Source organism: Ursus maritimus, unplaced genomic scaffold, assembly GCF_017311325.1.
Source record: "Ursus maritimus isolate PB19 unplaced genomic scaffold, ASM1731132v1 scaffold_4, whole genome shotgun sequence".
In the NCBI taxonomy this organism is placed as follows: Eukaryota; Metazoa; Chordata; class Mammalia; order Carnivora; family Ursidae; genus Ursus; species Ursus maritimus.
In genome coordinates this window covers 10,215,407-10,233,725 of record NW_024426552.1, presented here as the reverse complement: position 1 = coordinate 10,233,725, position 18,319 = coordinate 10,215,407, and the positions used below count along the sequence as shown (strand labels likewise).

Sequence of the window (18,319 nt, the reverse complement as noted above, 5' to 3'; positions counted from 1 at the left end):
TGCGAGGGGAAGCCGGTCGGACTCTCCCCGGCGGGGTCAAGTTCCCTCCCTTAGAAAAGAGGTACAGGGATAGATGCACGAAGTTTAGCCCTTCAAGGGCAGCACCGTGGGCGCTGCTCAGCTGAGTTTCAACCAATAAATCTCGAGTTTGAACGTCGACAAGGATGATAAGGGCAAGAAAAGCTTTTGCTGATATATTCTAAATCCGGCCGCCGCGCATTTAAGGTTCCCGGGACCCGCGCTGGCTCTGACTGCGCTGTGCGGTGCACACTTGAAAACCAGAAACAAACAAAACACAGCAACCTTCCTTGCCAAGGAACTAAAATGAATGGAAAGCAGGCTGCGCGCGGCTCAGCTAAGGTGGACCCTGGAGTCCCTTAGTCTGAGAGACTTTTTAAAGACCTTACTAAGTTCATTAACATCGCATACGAAATGAAGAGTTCCTTCCCACCAAAAGCGCCCCTGTTAGCGGCAATATAGAATTTCCCTTTCTCTGCCTGTCCAAGAAAGGAAACATTACCAAATTCACTCCTGGAATAATACTAAAATTTACTCTTGTCATTATACAAAATAAAAAAAAATACAACGAAGCGATGTGTTGGGCTGATGCTATATGATGGATTTTTCCAAATTTGCTGTGTGGGGGAAATTCCAATAATGCTCCTAACAGGAATGAACTGTAAGTTTTCACAGGAAATTTTAAAAGTGCTATTTGGTTAGTGGGAAGAAAAATAGGAATTTAACTGGGAAAAATATCAGCTCATTGACGTTCTTCTTCAACTTTAAGTAAATATATAATTAAGTGGCCTCAGAAAATATCTAAATATTTTACACTTTTGCTGTTTTAAACCCCTCTAAAAAATAAAATATGCCTAAAGATAAGATTAGAATCTCATCCATTCTTTAAAATCAAAATTCTCTTCTCTGGGTAACATATTTCTAAAATTACATTTCTAAAAATGTAATATTTCTAGGAAAAAATATTTCTATTTCAGTGGACCATTTCAATGAAATAAAAACCAGAGAATGTATTTTGCTAGTGTTTCTGGACCAAATTGGTACAGTTGATACAATGTTACAAGGATGGAGAACATTTTTGTGAAGAGTAACATGTTAATGTCTGTGCAAATAACCTGCTATACACACCATCCAGTTTTCAATACTGGAATTTAAACATCCCCCCCCTCCCCTCTGCAGTGGTTCTGAGATTATTTTACTTTTGAAATCTAGTTACTTTGGGGACAGGATTCTTTCGTTCTGCCACTATATCCTTCCTGCGTGGGAATGTTTTCATAGGATTAGGTGCTTGACGTGTGAACTGTTCACTCTAACATCATAATTGTGCAGCTCACAAGTAGCAAACGGAGAGATTTTTTAAATTTAAATTTTTAAAATAATAAAATTTAATTTTTCAAAATTAATCTTTTCAAATTTAGGATGCTTAGTAAACATTTTGCCCTCATAAAAATTTTGCATTGCCACTGTTGTAACAAAGGTAATAAACTAGGTTATAACAGATAGAAGCCAAGCTCTATTTTTTTCAGAGAGTCATGTAGAGTCATTTAATAACAGCAGAATACACCTGTGGTAAACTACTCTGCAGGACCGAGGGTATCATTTAAAGTTTCACTGGAATGTTTTATATGGTTTGATATTTACAATACGAAGAACAGCTTTTAAGTATTTTTGAATCAGCAAAAAAAAAAAAGCCTCAATTATTTGGCTAATTTAGGTCAGAAGTTATTTATAGATTTACATAGATTAAAAATCATGTATATGCACATATGAATGTGCATATTTTATAAAAAAATAATTTGGAATCCAACATACCGTGAACATCTCTAGATGGATTCATTCCATGTACACATTCTGAAAGAACAGAAAGTAGGAAAATAAAAACAATTGTATAAATATACTGACAGCAAACACCAAATTTACTGATAGTTGATGAGTTTTATTCTAATTGTAATACATGCAGGTATAAAAACTAAATTTCCCCCACTTATTTTTTTTTATTTTTTATTTTTTTGGTCGATTGTCCCTTACACTTTTTAGCACTGGGGATTTTTAGAGCATATTGTCCAGCTCTGGCACAAAAATAGCTTAAAACATTAAACCAGCAAATAACAAATGAACTGTTACATTTGCAGATGGCTTTAGGGGATTTTAACCAATATTTTCCATTGCTAGCTAACTGAAACTTTATCTTTCATAGAATCACCTCTTTAACGCTCTGTATGTGATGCCAATGTGATTTATTTATGAACGTCAGAAATATATTTGGAGAATGTAAAAGTGAATCAGAATTCAAGGTGAAATTAAAACCAAACCCTAACTTAATGCCAAAACACTTGAAAATTGGTATTACAGCAGAGGTGAAATGCAAGAAATAAAAACTAAGTTTTTTAAAGCAACGAAGATAAACAATTTTGGATACACCTTTTGAAAGAAACAAACTGATAGGTAAATATGATCATAATTTACTTCCAATAGGATAGTTTGGAAATATTTCCTCTTTGCTTGCTTTACTCTCCTTCCCCTTGCTAAGAGTGCAGATTATTTATACTGAAACCTCTCCTTCTTGAAATAAGAGATGATATCAATTATTATTGAAAATAACCATCGTATGATAATATTCATATACGGATCACTTATATACCGCTGTATGTACAGTTATAGGTAAACCCATTAAGCAAAGTCATCTGAAGCTACTTCTCTTTCCTTAGTGTATCTACATGCAATGTGCTGATCTTGAAATTACTGGATCAGCCTTGTATATTGATATTGCTCAGCCCTGAATGGTTAACATGGAGGAGACACCAATTTTCAAAGCCTTAGGATTTGAGCATTTCGAAAATTGCAGACCTAAAGCTTTCAACTTTACTCCACAATATTAATATATCTTAAAAAAATTTTCAAACAAAGAAAGGAGGTAATTATTTCAGATTTCCAGACGCTGTTTAAATAGGCAGGAGAACAAGATTTACAGCTCCTTCGTCTTACATTTTTTGCCAAAGCAAAAAGAACAACTAAAATAATAAGGGGTTCTAAAGGACTGCCCTATGATGAAAGATTAAAGCAATTAAATAGGTACAGTTTCCAAGGAGCACCCTTAAAACAAAACAAAACAAAACAAAACAAAACAAAACAAAAAATGAAACACCAAAATTGTGGTTTGCATGTACATAAAATGACTCCATAAAGATTTAAAAAAAAATAGAGCAGGGAAAAATCATTTGCACTAGTTATGAATGATAAGGTAAGAAATAGCAAATGTACCCTGAAATTAGTTAAGTGCACTTCGAATAAGCATGGGGAGGAATCCACAACGGTAATACCAACCAGACAGCGGAATTCATACTACGGAGGACCCAGTAGAACCAACCACCCTGGAAAGTGTCTAGAGAGACCCTGAGAAGCCTTTCCATGCCAGAGGCTGAGAAACAGGAGGAATAAAGTAGAAAAGCAAATGTTTTATTTACACACCTAATATTTCACTGGTTCTGAGAGAAAACCCAAGATTTTTTTTTAACCTAAAAGCAAGAGCAAAAGTGAGCAAAGTTTGAAAGGGGTGCGTGTTGTCCGTTGGAAGTGGCCTTAGTTTGTCCTGTGTCTGTAGCCTTGAGGCCACAGGGCACACCATTAAACTTGGGGGGGGGGGGCGCCTGTGGAGGTTTGCACGGAGGGTTGCAGTCATTGGCCCAGAGTTGTTGAAGGTGCTAGAACCTAAACTGTAAGAGAGGAGCCATCTTGAGTGCTGATGGCAGCAAGAGCTCAATTTGGCCAGCTTACCCTCCAGCTCCCTCCCTCCATCCCTTTCTCTCTCTCTCCCTTCCTCTCACTGAATGCTGCTAAGTGCCAGGTAATGGCCAAAAGGCTTTCATATACCTTGCCACAACAAAGCCATGAATCCTTACCACAACACCATTACCATCTCCGTTTTACCGATGAGGAACCTCGCACTCGGAGGGTTTAGGAAGCTTGACAAAGTCACTCCACTCTGAGGATACACACACACACACACACACACACACACACACGCGCGCGCGCGCATGTCCGCATATGGGTCTCAATGCATGATGAGCTATGTTTCTTTCTGGCCACAACTATGCATTTTCATGGGTATCCTTGGAAAAGCTCTGAAAAATTAAGCTCTGATCTCATCTGTCAGTTTGATCCTCCCCGGTCTCATCATCTCCATTAGACACTATCCCCGAGATCTTCTTTACACTGCAAATCTCAAATGTTTAGGAGTCACAGTCTGAAGTTATTTCTGGCCATCCGCAGAGTCTGAGGACCAGGTCAAGGTCCGTTTAGCTTTTAAATTCTTAATAAATATTAAATGGCTTTCTAGTCCTCTCCTGCCTCCACTCATTCAAAATGACATCTTTGGGACTTTCCCAGATATCAAGTATTTGATCTTCCCTCAGCATTTCTCTAAAGCTTTCTATGTGCCAGGCAGAGTACTGGGCTAGTTGGTAACAGAGGACAAATAGAGGAGAGGAATGGAGTGTGATGGTGTTACTGAGTGTCCATGGACTGTCATGGCTCCAGGAAGATGGTGGAAGGAGATACAGGAAAAAGAAAAGGGCATACCACTTGGTGGCCTCGGGAAGGCCTTCCTTTGTAGTAGAGGCGATACTTGATGGGACTCCTGGGACTAAGTAGGTTTTTACCAGGTGGTTGGTGAGGCTGGAGGAAGGGTTTAGGGGGGTGGGAGGGGACAGGGGAGAAGGCACCCTTGGCAGAAGGATCAGCAGGAAAAGACGTGAAAAATTTGTGAGACAGAGCCACACGTCAGTGTGAAACAGAGCCACAGGTCAGTTCTAGTATAGTTGGTGTGTGAGTTTTGGGATCAGGGCACTCAGCAATGACTCAATGCTGGCAGACGTGAACACAGGTCAGAGGCAGCTTACAAACCTGAGGAAATCGCACTTCAGCATGAGGGCAATGGGTTCTATCAGAGCCTTGAAATCTGGGGAACCACATGATTAATTTTTTGAGGAAAGTCAGAAGTGGGTAGGTGAGTAGGAGGGGGTAGAGATAAGGAGCAGGGGAGCTACTGCAGTTGTCATACAAGGAATTGTGAACATCTGCATTAAGGTGGGAACAATGGAGATGGAAGAAGGGGCGGTAGTGGGAGGAGAGAGGGGTCTCCCTGCTTCTGGCCCAGGCACCATTACCAGCAGTAGAGACCGGAAGAGGAGGGGTTTGGAGGTAGACACGAGAAACTGACTTTGGATGAACAGAACGGAGCTGTAGGTGTTGATGGGGAAAACAGTCAGGAATTTAGGGTGGAGGTCGTCACAGATCTGTGGTGGCTTCACATCGTACAGAGACTGTGTCTGGGAGAAGGGAGCATGGATGGAGTCTGAGATTATCAACATCTCAAGGGTTGACTAGAAGAAGATGGAACCACCAAAGTCATTGAGCTGGGAAGAGAAAGAGGAGAGACTAGAGTCTTTAAAATAAAAGAAGATGGGAGTTTGGGGAGGAAAGTCATGTCTCAAAGGCCAAGGCCAAGGAGGGGCCAAGGGGATGAGGACTAAAACAATTACATTGGATTTGTCTCTAGGCGAGCCATGGTAAGCTTTGCTAGAAGACATTCAGTGGGGCAGAGGATGGGGGCGGCGAATGGATGAGGGAGGGGGAGGCATGTGCTTGGTGGAAGAGGGAGGGAAAAGGTGGGGTGGCAGAGAGAGGGAAAGTCCAAAGTTGAGGGGTATGTGTGTGTGGGGGGGGTGTGTGTGTTGAAGATATGAGAGAATCAAGGTCAGACTCATCAGCTCCCACCCCAACCTAGCTCTTCTTGCGTTGCGCATTGCACCATCATCCTCCCAGTTTCCAAAAATGGATCCATGGATTTATCTTTGACCTCATCCAGGGCTTCCAAGTCCTCTTTTTGGTTTCTTTGTTATTATTTACCCCCCTTTTCTATCCCTATTGCCATCATTCTGGTGCAGGTTCTCATGACTTTTCACCAGATCTCCTGCAAAGGTCTCCCATGAAGGAGCTTCTATTATTTTCATATAGTACTTGCAGATTGATCTCCCATACTACTGCTCTGCTGATTCTGTCACAGAAGGCATCCCTTATGTACCCCAACTTCAGAGCAAGCTCTTCTGCACGGTCCTGCAGGATTAAGGGCTACCTTCCATCACCATCTTGGAGTCAGATCCCTGTGCCTCAGGTGAGGTTTTCTCACAAGGACCAAATATATGCTTCCTCATGTTCTCCATGTCCTTGAGTGACCCTTGAACTATATTCTACTTGGAGTCATAGCTATTTGAATACATTGAGGAGTGGGGTGGGTAAGAGGGAAGCAATGATTTCTGGTTTCTATGTGGAGTGATATTCTTTGTTGTAAACCTCTTGGCCTCTTGCCACAACCTCATTCATCCTCCACCATAAAAGACTAAATTGCTTGGTTAGTAGCTTTGGAAATAGAAACCAGGCATAGAGGCAGAATCCTAAAATGGACCCCCAAGACTTCCCACCCTAATCTGTAGGACTGTGACTAGAATGAGGTGTTGTGCCCTGGCCATGTTATTTGGCAAAAGGAATTTTTCTAATGTGATCAATGTCACTGATCAGTTAGTTGACTTGGAGTCAACCAGAAGGACAATTACCCTGGGGGTCTCCTCTAATCACGTGAGACCTTTAAAAGCGGAGTTTCCCCAGGCTGGGGCAGAAATGAGGTAGAGAAGGCTCGGACGTGCATGCATGGTTGGCTGGACGATGGAGCCGGCCATGTGCAGGAATGGAGAGCAGTCACTATAGGTGACCCCAGGCTGACAACCAGCAGGGAAACGGGATGCCATCTTGCAGTCCTAAGGAACTGCCTTCTGCCAATAACCTGCAGAAGCCCGGAAGTACATTTTCCCCTAAAGCCTCCAGATAAGAGCTCAGCCTGGCCAACACCTTGGTTTTAGGCCTTGTGTCTGAGCTGAGAATTTGTTCCAGCCCAACTGGACTTCTGACCTACAGAGCTATGAACTAATAAGTGGGTGTGGTGTGAGCTGCTTAATTTGTGGTAATTTGGTAGTGTGGCAGGAATAGAAAATTAGTACTCTGAGCATGCTCTTCCCCTCCACTCTTCGCGTTGGGGAAGCACTGCCTGTGTGCTAATGAGTAAGTCTCTATTCCTGGGGTTCCATGGTAAGAAGCCATATTCTGAATCATGGACTCCCCAAATCCTTGGTGATAAAGCTGATATTTTAATCCCTGGCTACCTGACTACTTTGTCTGCCCACAGTTGGTTCTGGATCACCGGGGAGCAAGGATATCTTTTATTGGGCTCCCTTAATGTCAGCTGTATAATTGTCTTATTGTCTTGTGATTCACCCTCACCCCCACACAAACACATAACCACTAGATTTCGAACAGCTCGCTGGTGAGGCTGCTTCCTCCTTCATGAATCTCTAGGCAGCACTGCATAAACCCCATGTGCTTTCGGAAGCCCCTGCGGATCTGGTTAAGTACGGATTCTGATTCAACAGGTTTGGGTGAGGCCTGAGATCCCGCCTTTCCCACAAGTTCTCAATGCCCCTCGGTGGAAGGACGACACTCAGAGAAGGCAAGAGCCCCGGCCCAGTATCCAGCAAAAATTGTGCCCAACACTCAGCAGCACACAAGAGCCTACAGTGTCCAAAACGTTTTGTTAAACAGCATGGCCAAATGCAAATTGACATCAAAGCTCGTTCTGATTTGGCTTTTTAAATTATTGCTATGGACTGAATCATTATGTCCCCCCCACCCCATATTCATAATGTGAAGCCCTAACCCCCAGTGTGATGGTATTAGGTGTGGCCTTTGGGTGGTAATTGGGTTTAGATGAAGTCACAAAGGCGGGGTTCTCATGATGGGATTAGTGCTCTTAGGAGAAGAGGTCAGAGAGCTTTCTCTCTCTTTCCCTCTCTCTGCCTCATGCGGGCGCACAGTGAGAAGTTGGCCATCGGCAAGCCAGGAAGAGGGTTCTCACTGGAATGTGGCCGTGCCGGGCACTCCGACCTTGGACTTTCAGTCCCAGAACTGTGAGAAATAAATTTCCATTGTTGAAGCCACTCATCTATGGGATTTTCTGCAAGCAGCCTGAGCCGACTAAGACAGCTGGGATAACAGAATTTCCTTTCATCGGGGCACCCTCGAATAGACTTACACCAAATCCTTTACAGGTATTCCTCCATGTAAGCATCTGGCAACAAATGGCCCATCGTTCTTCTCTTCACCAGTGAAAAAACAAGAGATTTAGTAATTGCCCAATTTCAACCCATGCAGTTTGCCTCTGGAGCGCACGGATGTGACCAGCCAGCTGACCAGGTTGCAAGATGGTTTGTATCATTACACTATCACTAGTCAAGTTTCTTTCTTTCTTTTTTTTTCTTTTAAGATTTTATTTATTTGAGAGAGAGAGTAGAGCGAGAGAGAGAGAGAGAGCGAGCACAAGTTGGGGGGAGGGGCAGAGTAAAGAGAAATGGGTGAAATTAATTTTAATCATATATTTTATTTTACTCTGTCTTAAACATTTTCATTTCAACATGTAATCAATATAAAAATCGTTGATGTATTTTTACATTCTTTCTATTTTTGTTTTTGTTTGTTTGTTTTTGCACTAAGCCTTGGAAGCCCTGTGTGTACCCTGCATTCCTAGCACATCTCAATTCAGTCTGGCCACGTTTGGAGCCCTCAAGAGTCACCTGTGGCCGGTGGCTACTGTTCTGGACGCCGCAGTTCTAGAGTGACCATCCAAGATGACAATTCCCTCCGAACAGCAGTGTTGCTACTGTTGGGCCAGTGCTCAAGGGAGCCCTGTTTTTAACCTTGCTATCAGGGAAGGCTAATAAGTCATGCATCTTTCCTGATGCGTCCCTTCCCTCTGGGCTCTCCTGAAGCAAAGGTCAGAATTCGTACTGCAGGATCACTTGATTGACGAAGACGCAGAAGGACACACAGACAGAGACGGCAACTGAACTGTAAAAGCCTACTAACCACAGTCGACACCTCTGCTGTATCTTCACAGCCACGGAGGAGCCACAGATAACCTCACGCACTTAACGTCTACAAGCCACTGATGGATCCGCCTATATGATAGCGCTCCGGCTTCTGCGAGCTCTGAGAGACGATTACCGAAGCATCTCCTGTCTCTTTTACCACAAAATTAGTTTCCTATGAATTTCATGTAAGCCACACGGATTAGAACAAGAAGTTCTATTTCTAATAGGCCATGATTTTAAAATAGAATTGCAAAGTGGCTAAATGATACTTTTTCTCCAATAGCATTTCCTATAAACAGGTTTATTTTGAAATATAGCATTCCTCCCCCCCAATCACTCAGTGTGTCCATTTGCTGACAATCTTCCAGTTAAAATACAGTAATAGCTCAAACTGGGGAGGCAGCTGTGGGTCTGAGTTACGGAGTGCATCCTCCTCTCTGTCCTCCAGTGCTCAGAAAAAATAACAGGAGAAGATACGGGGCCAGATCAGTTACAGAAACCACTGGCTCTGCCTCCCTGCATTGATCTCAGGGGCTGCTGGGAACCTCTGAAGGTCCAAGCATCTCTTTAGGGCAAACGTACCTGGGTTCCAGCCACCCCTTGGTCTTGTGGGTTGAGCACAGAGGTCAAGAGGCTGGTGTGTGGAGACTTAGAAGGGATGTGGATCTTCTCCACATTTTCTTTGGCTCATTAGCCACAGACAGAAGGTGGTTTTCAGTGAAAGGCTGAAAAACCACTCTCTGCATGAAACTGGTCTCCTCTTTGACTGATATCCCTTATCCCAGCACTATGGGAAAGCACTCAGCATCAAGGAGCATCTCAAAGTCTACTGAACAGGGGGGTGAGTTGATGTGCTTTCCCATGGTTTTGAGTCCCCTCACTGGGGAAGGTTACAGCAATAAACCTTTCTGGTGGCTGATCGACGTCGGGTCTATAAAATAGCTATAACTTCTTTTTTTTTTTTTTAAAGATTTTATTTATTTATTCGACAGAGATAGAGACAGCCAGCGAGAGAGGGAACACAAGCAGGGGGAGTGGGAGAGGAAGAAGCAGGCTCATAGCAGAAGAGCCTGATGTGGGGCTCGATCCCAGATCGCCGGGATCACGCCCTGAGCCAAAGGCAGATGCTTAACCACTGTGCCACCCAGGCGCCCCTGCTTCTAAGTCTGCTTGACTTTAGGCTAAAATTCAGTTAATAGATTTAAACCATTCCTGCCACAGTGGATGAGAAACAACACACAATTTTACGAAGTCGTGTAAAAAATCGATGAATGAATGTCGTAATGAATGTCGAGCCTCGAGCCTCGTTCCCCACATCATTCCACAGTGAACTCTCCTCCCCCGGGAAGCAGTTTATTTTATTCTTTGTGTGTATGATTTACCTTTCCTCTCTTACTGGGGAATTGTGAAATATAGGAAGGTATGATTTTTCCCCCCATGCAACATGTATGTTTAAAATAACTAGGTGAGTCCATTTAACCAGTTCTTGAGCTGCTGGACATAGGAAGGGGGGCTGGGGAGGAAGTACAGGGCAGTTTGATAAAATGAGCCCAGTGACCCCTTGTGAGCTGACGGAGCAGTGAGGGAGCCCACGTGATCTTAAATGTGGACCATGGTGGGTAACGAGGCAGCCAAGTATATATATAATATATAGATCTTCAAGTGATGGGATGATGGCGGGTGAAAACGTTCGCCTCCCTCCCAACAGCAGAAGGTAAGCTTTGAAGTTGTTGGACTGCATGGTTCATGCAACCAACCTAAGCCCCCGGTACGTCTGAGGCAGGAGCACCCAGCGTATCTCTCCGCGGTAGAGGCACACCTGGAAGGGGGCGTCAGCGTGCTACTAGCCAGATGGCCCGGGGCCCCTTAGAGAGCTACCTCGGCCCAGCCTCAGTTTTCTCGCCTGCGAAGTGATCAGCACCATGACCGTGTATATATAAATGCCACCTGGAATTCTGAGAAATTGACCTGCTTGGACTCAGAACTAGGTCAGCCTACGGCAGGAGTGGACCTGGATTTTGAGTGGGGAGGGGAAGGAGGAAAAAGGGGAACCAAGAGTCAACTTAGCACGATTGTCCTATCCGTGGTCCCCCACAGACGGTAGAGAAATTTCCCACAATTGTAGCAGAAATCATTAGAGAGGGACCACAGCAGTTTGAGATAAATTCTCGGTGCTGAATCAACCGTCTGTCCCGGAATCTGCTCAAGAATCAAGAGGGAGTGAGATGTGTAGGTCTCTGTAAGGAGTTGCTGAGAAATTGATATTGATCCATGAAATAATAAATTGCCAAATGTTGGCCTTAGAGTGTTCTCCACGCGCTCCGATAAGAAGGCAGATCCTCTCATGTTAATCCTGCTATCTCTAGATGTGGAAAACAGAATTTCATATGAAACAGTAGGCTAGGGGCGCCTGGGTGGCTCAGTCGTTAAGCGTCTGCCTTTGGCTCAGAGCGTGTGTGATCCCAGCGTTCTGGGATCGAGCCCCGCATCAGGCTCCTCTGCTGGGAGCCTGCTTCTTCCTCTCCCACTCCCCCTGCTTGTGTTCCCTCTCGCTCGCTGTCTCTCTCTCTGTCAAATAAACAAATAAAATCTTAAAAAAAAAGAAACAGTAGGCTAATACTATCGCTGCTCTGCTTTGCTGTGGGGCCATCGAATTATCACACTCCACAAAAGCCTGAAAAGTTCACCTTGTAGTACGAAATAAAAAACAGTTAAAAAAAAAAAAAAGCAATAATAGAAGAGATCATTCTGTTCTCTAATTACATAATTACATTTTCTGTCTTATAAAATCCCAAGATCTGCATTGTAATGGTTGGTTACATATTTTCAGATTACATTAGTACTATATTATTATGTTCTAGTAATAATCACATTTTTATGAATAGTGTACCATACACATGATGAAAGGGGATATTAAAAACTTCTGTGAAGATTTCTTAGGACACATCATTGTTTATTTCTCAATCAAAAAGTGCTTAAGTAAGATTTGAACTTTTTGATATGATTGTTTTGTGTTTGCTTGGATAAATGCTGTGATTTAAATCTATTTTTCAGAAACAATCAAAGCAAATTTTGTTACCTTTTTTTTTTGAATGAATAAATGAATAAAACTAATTCTATAGTGGTCACCTGTTCTTGAAAGGCAGAGAGGAAGGACAAAAATAATTTTTAACAAAATTAAACAAAAACATCAAAAAAATGACCATCTGTTGGCGAATTTCCAACTTGTATGTACGATGAAAGCAATATGCAGGGACCATCCAAAAATTATTAAAAATGATTAAGCATGCAAACAACACTTGAAGACTTTTTTTTTCTTTTTTTTTAGAGAGAGAGAGAGAAAGAGAGCAGGGGGAGTGACAGAGGGAGAGAGAGAATCTTTAGTAAGCTCCACACCCAGCTCGGAGCCCAACTCAGGACTGAATCTCACAACCCTGAGATCATGACCTGAGCTGAAATCAAGAGTCAGATGCTTAACCCACTGAGCCAGCCAGGCGCCCCAACACTTGAAGACTTAATCACACATTTTTGCAGAGAAGGTAGTTTTTTTTTTTAATCCAAAGAGAAAAGGAATAGATGGCTGCTCCATCCTGGTGACAAATGAGCCCCCAAATGAACTCTAGTTCATTTCTAGTTGAACTCTGGACCAGTGAGAACACTGATGCTTAGTAACTGTAAAGTGCTTCCATTTTTCTTGCTTCCCTAGTTACCTTAGACAATTCAAATGCATATGAAGACACTCCTCTCCGAGGAGAATTTCAAAGCATGAGGGCTTAATACAGCATTCTAGGGTAAGTTTTGAAAAAGGGCATGCAGAAAGTATTTAAATAAATGTGGACCTCTGGAATTTTTTAAAAAAGCATTTAATTATAAAACCTTCTGTGATAGTCACGTCCTTGATTTAGGGAGCATCTTACTTTTCAGAGAAAAAAGACCCCGGATCTAATGTATTTCCTTACCACTTCTCAAGTAGAAACGATTTGTTTCACCAAGAGCTCGTGCTGGAGACACTATGTAATGAAGTGGGCTTCTAAGGAGGAAAGAAAAGGGAGCCTGCCCCAGGGTGAGCTGAATGAAGGACAGACACTGTCCGGAAACTGCCTGGGGGGCCCTGTCTAAGCCACCTGGGCAGACCCCTTCTCTTGAGTCCCACACTGTTCTGCAGATCATGATTGAACAGTGGCAAATGCAACAAGGACATGAAGCCAAGTGCGAGATGTCGATTTCTTCCACCTCACTAACCCAGCCCACAGGAGATTTCTTCTCTTTTTGCCTCAGGCATAGAGAGGCTAGCAATTTTCATTTCGTTCCTGAAATGATTTCCAATGAGAGTGGAGATGGATTAAGATTTCTGGTTAACTCCTTGGAAGCTAGGAATGAGAAGGAAATAGAGTTACATGGAAACTTAATTTCGCTTTTGTGTATTCTTTCCCCCGATTATGAAAAAATGAAGGTTTGATTAATCAGACTCCCCTCCCCGCCTCCTCGCCACAAGACATTTCTTTAGTGAAAACATGATAGAGACTGCCTTAAAGGTAAAGCAGCAGAAGACAAATGTCCTTAATGAGAATGCTATTCTGTTACTAGTCATCGTGATATTTAAAAGTGTTCTAGAATTCTTGCGAGTAAAATTAGATACAAATTCAGATCCAACCTAGCAAGTTATACTGAACCAGCAATCCCACAGGAGAGGCTACAGCACAGGTGGAATGTTCTCTTGGTTTTTACTAAGCTCGAAATATCGGGAACGAGAAAAGAAAAGTGACTAAGTATCTAGAAACTGCTAGATCACCTGAAGCTTTTCTAGCTCTCCCCACTCCCGCCCCCAGGTTAAAAAAAAATTCTGAAAAAATATCTTCTCCTTATTGGTCTTTAAGATTTTGGCCCGTTCAATTCCAAAGTACGGATACCCCAAATAAGGCCTCAGCAGCAACCTGGGAACAAGAACTCTCTGCGGGAGGTCTGTTTATTTTGTTTGGAACAGAAGGAAGAAAGGCCCTTGTGACTTGCCTTCTAAGTCAGCATTCCTGAGAAAAGCTAAGTTCCCCTCTGAGACAAAATTTTGGGTCTTTAATAGTAATTGTGAGCCTTTTCTGTTTTTAAAAAGACCACTAATACATACGCATAGATACAATTGACTTAGTGGGTCAAGGACGTAATTTAGCATCTCAGGAACAGCCTGGAGAGCATGACAGCAGTTCTCACATGGGCTGCATTTTGGCTCTGCTAGGCGTTGACAGGTTTGGGGGTTCATTACCTGAAGTCAAGAGACTAGGTGGTTTGACCTCTGGGGAGCCCACTGAGTGATCCTAGCCTTCGAGAACAGAGAAAGCTGTGGAATTGACTCATAGAAAGGGAAAAGTCTTACTAGTGCTAATACGGTTCTGATGACTTAGCAAGTGTTAGCGGACAAATAATAATGGTCTCGAACAATGAGCGAGCTACTTCGGCATTAGAGGCCTTGTGGCAAGGACTGCCCAGGCATTATCACCTATAATCCTCTTAATAATCCTATTAAGTTTGGAACTATGATCCCCTTAGGCTTCACGGGTTAAACAATGCGGCCTCATTGAGACGGAGCACAGAAAGGAAGAATTTGACCAGGTGCACATAGAAATCAGTCTCTGAGTTGCATGTGTTGTGTCAGAAACAATGTTATTCTTCGTATTTCTCATGCAAGAAGTTTCCTAGACAATGACTTTCCGAAGGGACGGCCTTTGCTCCTGAAAGGGAGCCCCTGCCCAGCTCAAGGCCGGTTTGCAAACAGGTCCACTGTAGATGTGTGGTGCAAGGAAATGAGCTGCTTTAGAGACACAGAACCCAGATAGATGGATAAATATTTCAGCGACTTTTCCAGAATGTACTTACGGAGCAAAGTCCATCTCACTTTGGGTTTGAGCCCATGACCTTATAGTTTAAATATAAAATGCATTAAAGCCCTTTATTTAGAGAGCCATATGCCATTTTTAGGGAACAGCCCCAGTTCTACTTCTGACTTTATTGGGAGTACCATGCAAACAGATTCATTATTTATTAGGACTTGATGGCGTATTCAAAGCCAGGAGGGTCACGAGCCGCCTGCAGTGGAAGGCTTGACTCTCAGGACCGTCCTTCCTTAGTGTACAGACTGGGGGGGGGGGTCGCTACAGAGCGAGAAGCCCACGCCAGGAGAACCCCAGTGGGCGCTCACCTGTGGGCTGGGAACTCGGAGAAGCACATCTGGATTTCTGCTTTAGAAAAAGGCAGGACACTGCCGTGTAAAAAGTTTTTGAACAGTGACTTCCAAACCATAGACTGGGACCCTCTAATTCGCTGTAAAGTAAACATAATGATACTTATTATCGTTCCAATAAAAATTAAAGAAAGGGAAGAGAAAGAAATAAAAATGAATAAGTGGGAAACAGAATTTTGCAAGTAGTGAGAGAAAGGATTGCACCCTGAAGCCCATGCTTTGACTGAGTCATGCATACAATTCTCTTCTTACTGTTGCCTGCTATTCAGAAACAGTTTGAAAACCTCTGGCCTAAAAAGTTTTTTGTTTTTTTTTCTTGGTGCTCATTTTGTGACGTGACTTAGTGTGTGACTCTCGGTGACTCTCTCCTAAACTCCCCGTGCCTCAGTGTCCTCACTGGCCCCCACCATTGTCGAAGTTCTCAAAAAGCCCAAAGTAAATCAGAACTGCTGAGCACTTTGAAAAACCAAACACAGTCATCACCGGCAAAGGATCATTACAAAACAAACCAGGGGGAAGAGGTTTTGAGGGCCACCCTTTCCTAGAATAACATCAGATCCTGTCGAGAGATTCAAAACAGCCTCAGCAAACACTTTATAGGCTCCGTTCATGAGAAAAGAGAGAAAGGAAACTCTGGAAAATGAGTGGTTTCTCCAAGGTCCTGCAACAGTGGCAGATCTCAGACCCCCTGACCTGTTCATTAGAGTTGTTCCCCAAAACTGGCCGCCCTGCCAACAGCCATCTTGTTACTTTTTGGGGGAAAAAAAAGGCAGGATCTTGTGAAATTTTATTTACAGAAAATTTACAACTCACGAAGAGCTAAATTGATTTCTTCCCTTTCAAAGCGGTTTCCTGATTGCAATCACATAAATTAAACTCCAGCCCCGAAGAAGTTGCGGGGACCGAGTAATAAATCTCCAAGAAGAGATATGGGGAATCCTTTGAAAGTCTCAAGAACACTGCGGTGAAATGCAAACAGTAAATATCACTAATCTCCTGCCTGAAATGTCCATCCGGAAGGGATTTTTAAAAACTCTATTGGAAAGATGGAAGGAAGAATGTCTCTTTCCTCTCTTTAAGAGTCTACAGTGAAAGTGAAGGGGGAACCAAAAAATGTCACCCAAATGTCCTATTTGCCTCTCCAGGGGGAAAAGCGGGCTGGAACACAGGCTTTGCTGATCTGGCAGGGCCGTTGCTCAACGCTCTGTTGTGACACTATTTTAACTGTCACTGAGGGCTGGGATAGCGCATGTTGCACCAAACCCCTCTGCAAGGTGTTTCCTGGGCTTTGCAGACAGGATGGTTCGGGGGAGGTGCAATCTCTCTTCTTGCGGCGCAGATAAAGCCTTCTATCTTTGAGCGCTGACGCTGTAGATAACACGGTTTCACACCCGCTGCCGAAGCCCGGCTTTCCTAATTGGTAGGTCTTTATTGCTAAAGTCTTTTGTGTGTGTTTTATCAGAGACATTTTATCATCTTTCTCCAAAAGTCCTTTGTCAAGGTCGGCCTTTGAACTTCTTTTGCATATACATTGAATGTGACCAATGATTCAGGGTATGTAAAAAGCTTATCTATAATTCTGAAGAAAGAGGAACCGAGTCATTGATCTTTCTGCCGTAAGAGATGGTCTTAGGGCCTGTGTGTGTGTGTGTGTGTGTGTGTGTGTATGCTCACACTTGGATGCATGTGTGCTGGGGGACAAGAGAGACTGTCTTATTTGTTTTCAAGACATTTTGCAGCACATCATCCCAGGGAAATATTTGATCCCTTTTGTTTTTGTGCTAATTAAATCCTCAAATGCTAAGGGCCGGCTTGTCCTGGATCGTAGGCAGGCCCGATGAGGGCAGGGCTGACATCACCCCCGGCCAACTCCGTCTGCCCTCCTTGTCCCGCTTGTGGGCAGACGGCAGCCACAGTCTTCATAAGACTCTTGCTCTGCTTCCATTTCGTACCGCGCTCCCTGGAACGAGCAGCCACCCCTGCAGGACCAATTCATGCTTGCTCATGTTACTTGTATCTCCTTTATGGGCAAAACAGATGGACCCCATTTGGATCCCATCAGATAAGTTTGTAACGTCACCCCTCCCCTTTCATTTTTGGCACGTCTCGTGTCCACCCCCAGCCTGCAACTGGGAAAATTGGACTGGAAAGGAGGACAGAGCGGGACAGAGGAAGAGGGTGGCATTCCTCCCTTGGGGCACAGAGGTAGCCTCCTGGTGCCACTCAGGAGCTCTGGGAAGAACGTTCTCATAAAGCCCACATCACATTTCTTTAAAAAAAGAAGAAGAAGAAAGAAAACTAGGTGATGCTCTGTTTGATGTCCTGCCCGTCTCCAGAAGGAGGTGTGGAGAGCAGCGAGCTCTTCCGCTGAATCAGGAGGGCTCGCCCTGGGTGACGTCCCAGGCCTCTCTGGCTCTGGCCCTGGCCGTCCTCCCTGAGTGTTGATGAGCTGACTGCAGAGTTGGAAAGTATAAAGGAGCAGAGAAATCTTTGCAAGATTCAAACGTGATCTTTAGGATGGTGGGTCCTCGCACCAAACTGTCTCGGGTCACCCCATGTCTTTCTCTTTTCCTTCATCCTACTCTTCCCCCTTTTTGAAACTATTCCACGCCAAGTTGTGAGAGGGCCAGCATGCAGTGTTTTGTGACCCATAGGCCGCGGTGGACATCGAAACGAGGCAACAGATTCAGCTTTTTTTTTAATTTTAATTTTTTTTATTATATTATGTTAGTCACCATACTGTACATCCCCGGTTTCCGATGTAAAGTTCGATGGTTCATTAGTTGCGTATAACACCCAGTGCACCATGCAATACGTGTCCTCCTTACTACCCATCACCGGTCTATCCCAGATTCAGTTTTAAACAGATCAAGATTTCCGTAACCTGGCTCTGGGATCAGCTTCTGCAAACCAGCACCAACGCCTGCCTTCTTCACGGCCTAGCGCCCTCTTCCCTGAGGGCGCTGGGACGTCCCACTCCCTCTCTGTCTGCCATCCTGGGAAACCAAAGCTGCCATTTGTGGGCCTGAGTCATGGCTTGTGGCTCCCCGGTGTCTGGTGAGCAGGCAAAGGGCTACACTTCTCTTGCCCCCCC

At 43.8% G+C, this 18,319-nt stretch overlaps 1 protein-coding gene across 4 annotated transcripts in view; it reads right to left on the bottom strand.

Annotated features, from left to right (window-relative positions):
• The window catches only part of RUNX1 (RUNX family transcription factor 1), a 242,891-nt gene that overhangs the window by 93,399 nt on the left and 131,173 nt on the right, over nt 1-18,319 (bottom strand). For 3 of the 4 annotated variants that reach the window (XM_040620989.1, XM_040620991.1, XM_040620988.1), the window contains exon 3: nt 1,831-1,869. The exons of the other annotated variant lie outside the window; for it this stretch is intronic. In XM_040620989.1, the coding sequence (XP_040476923.1) occupies nt 1,831-1,869 (39 nt within the window). The remainder of the gene's footprint in view (nt 1-1,830; nt 1,870-18,319) is intronic. 4 annotated transcript variants of the gene reach the window in all.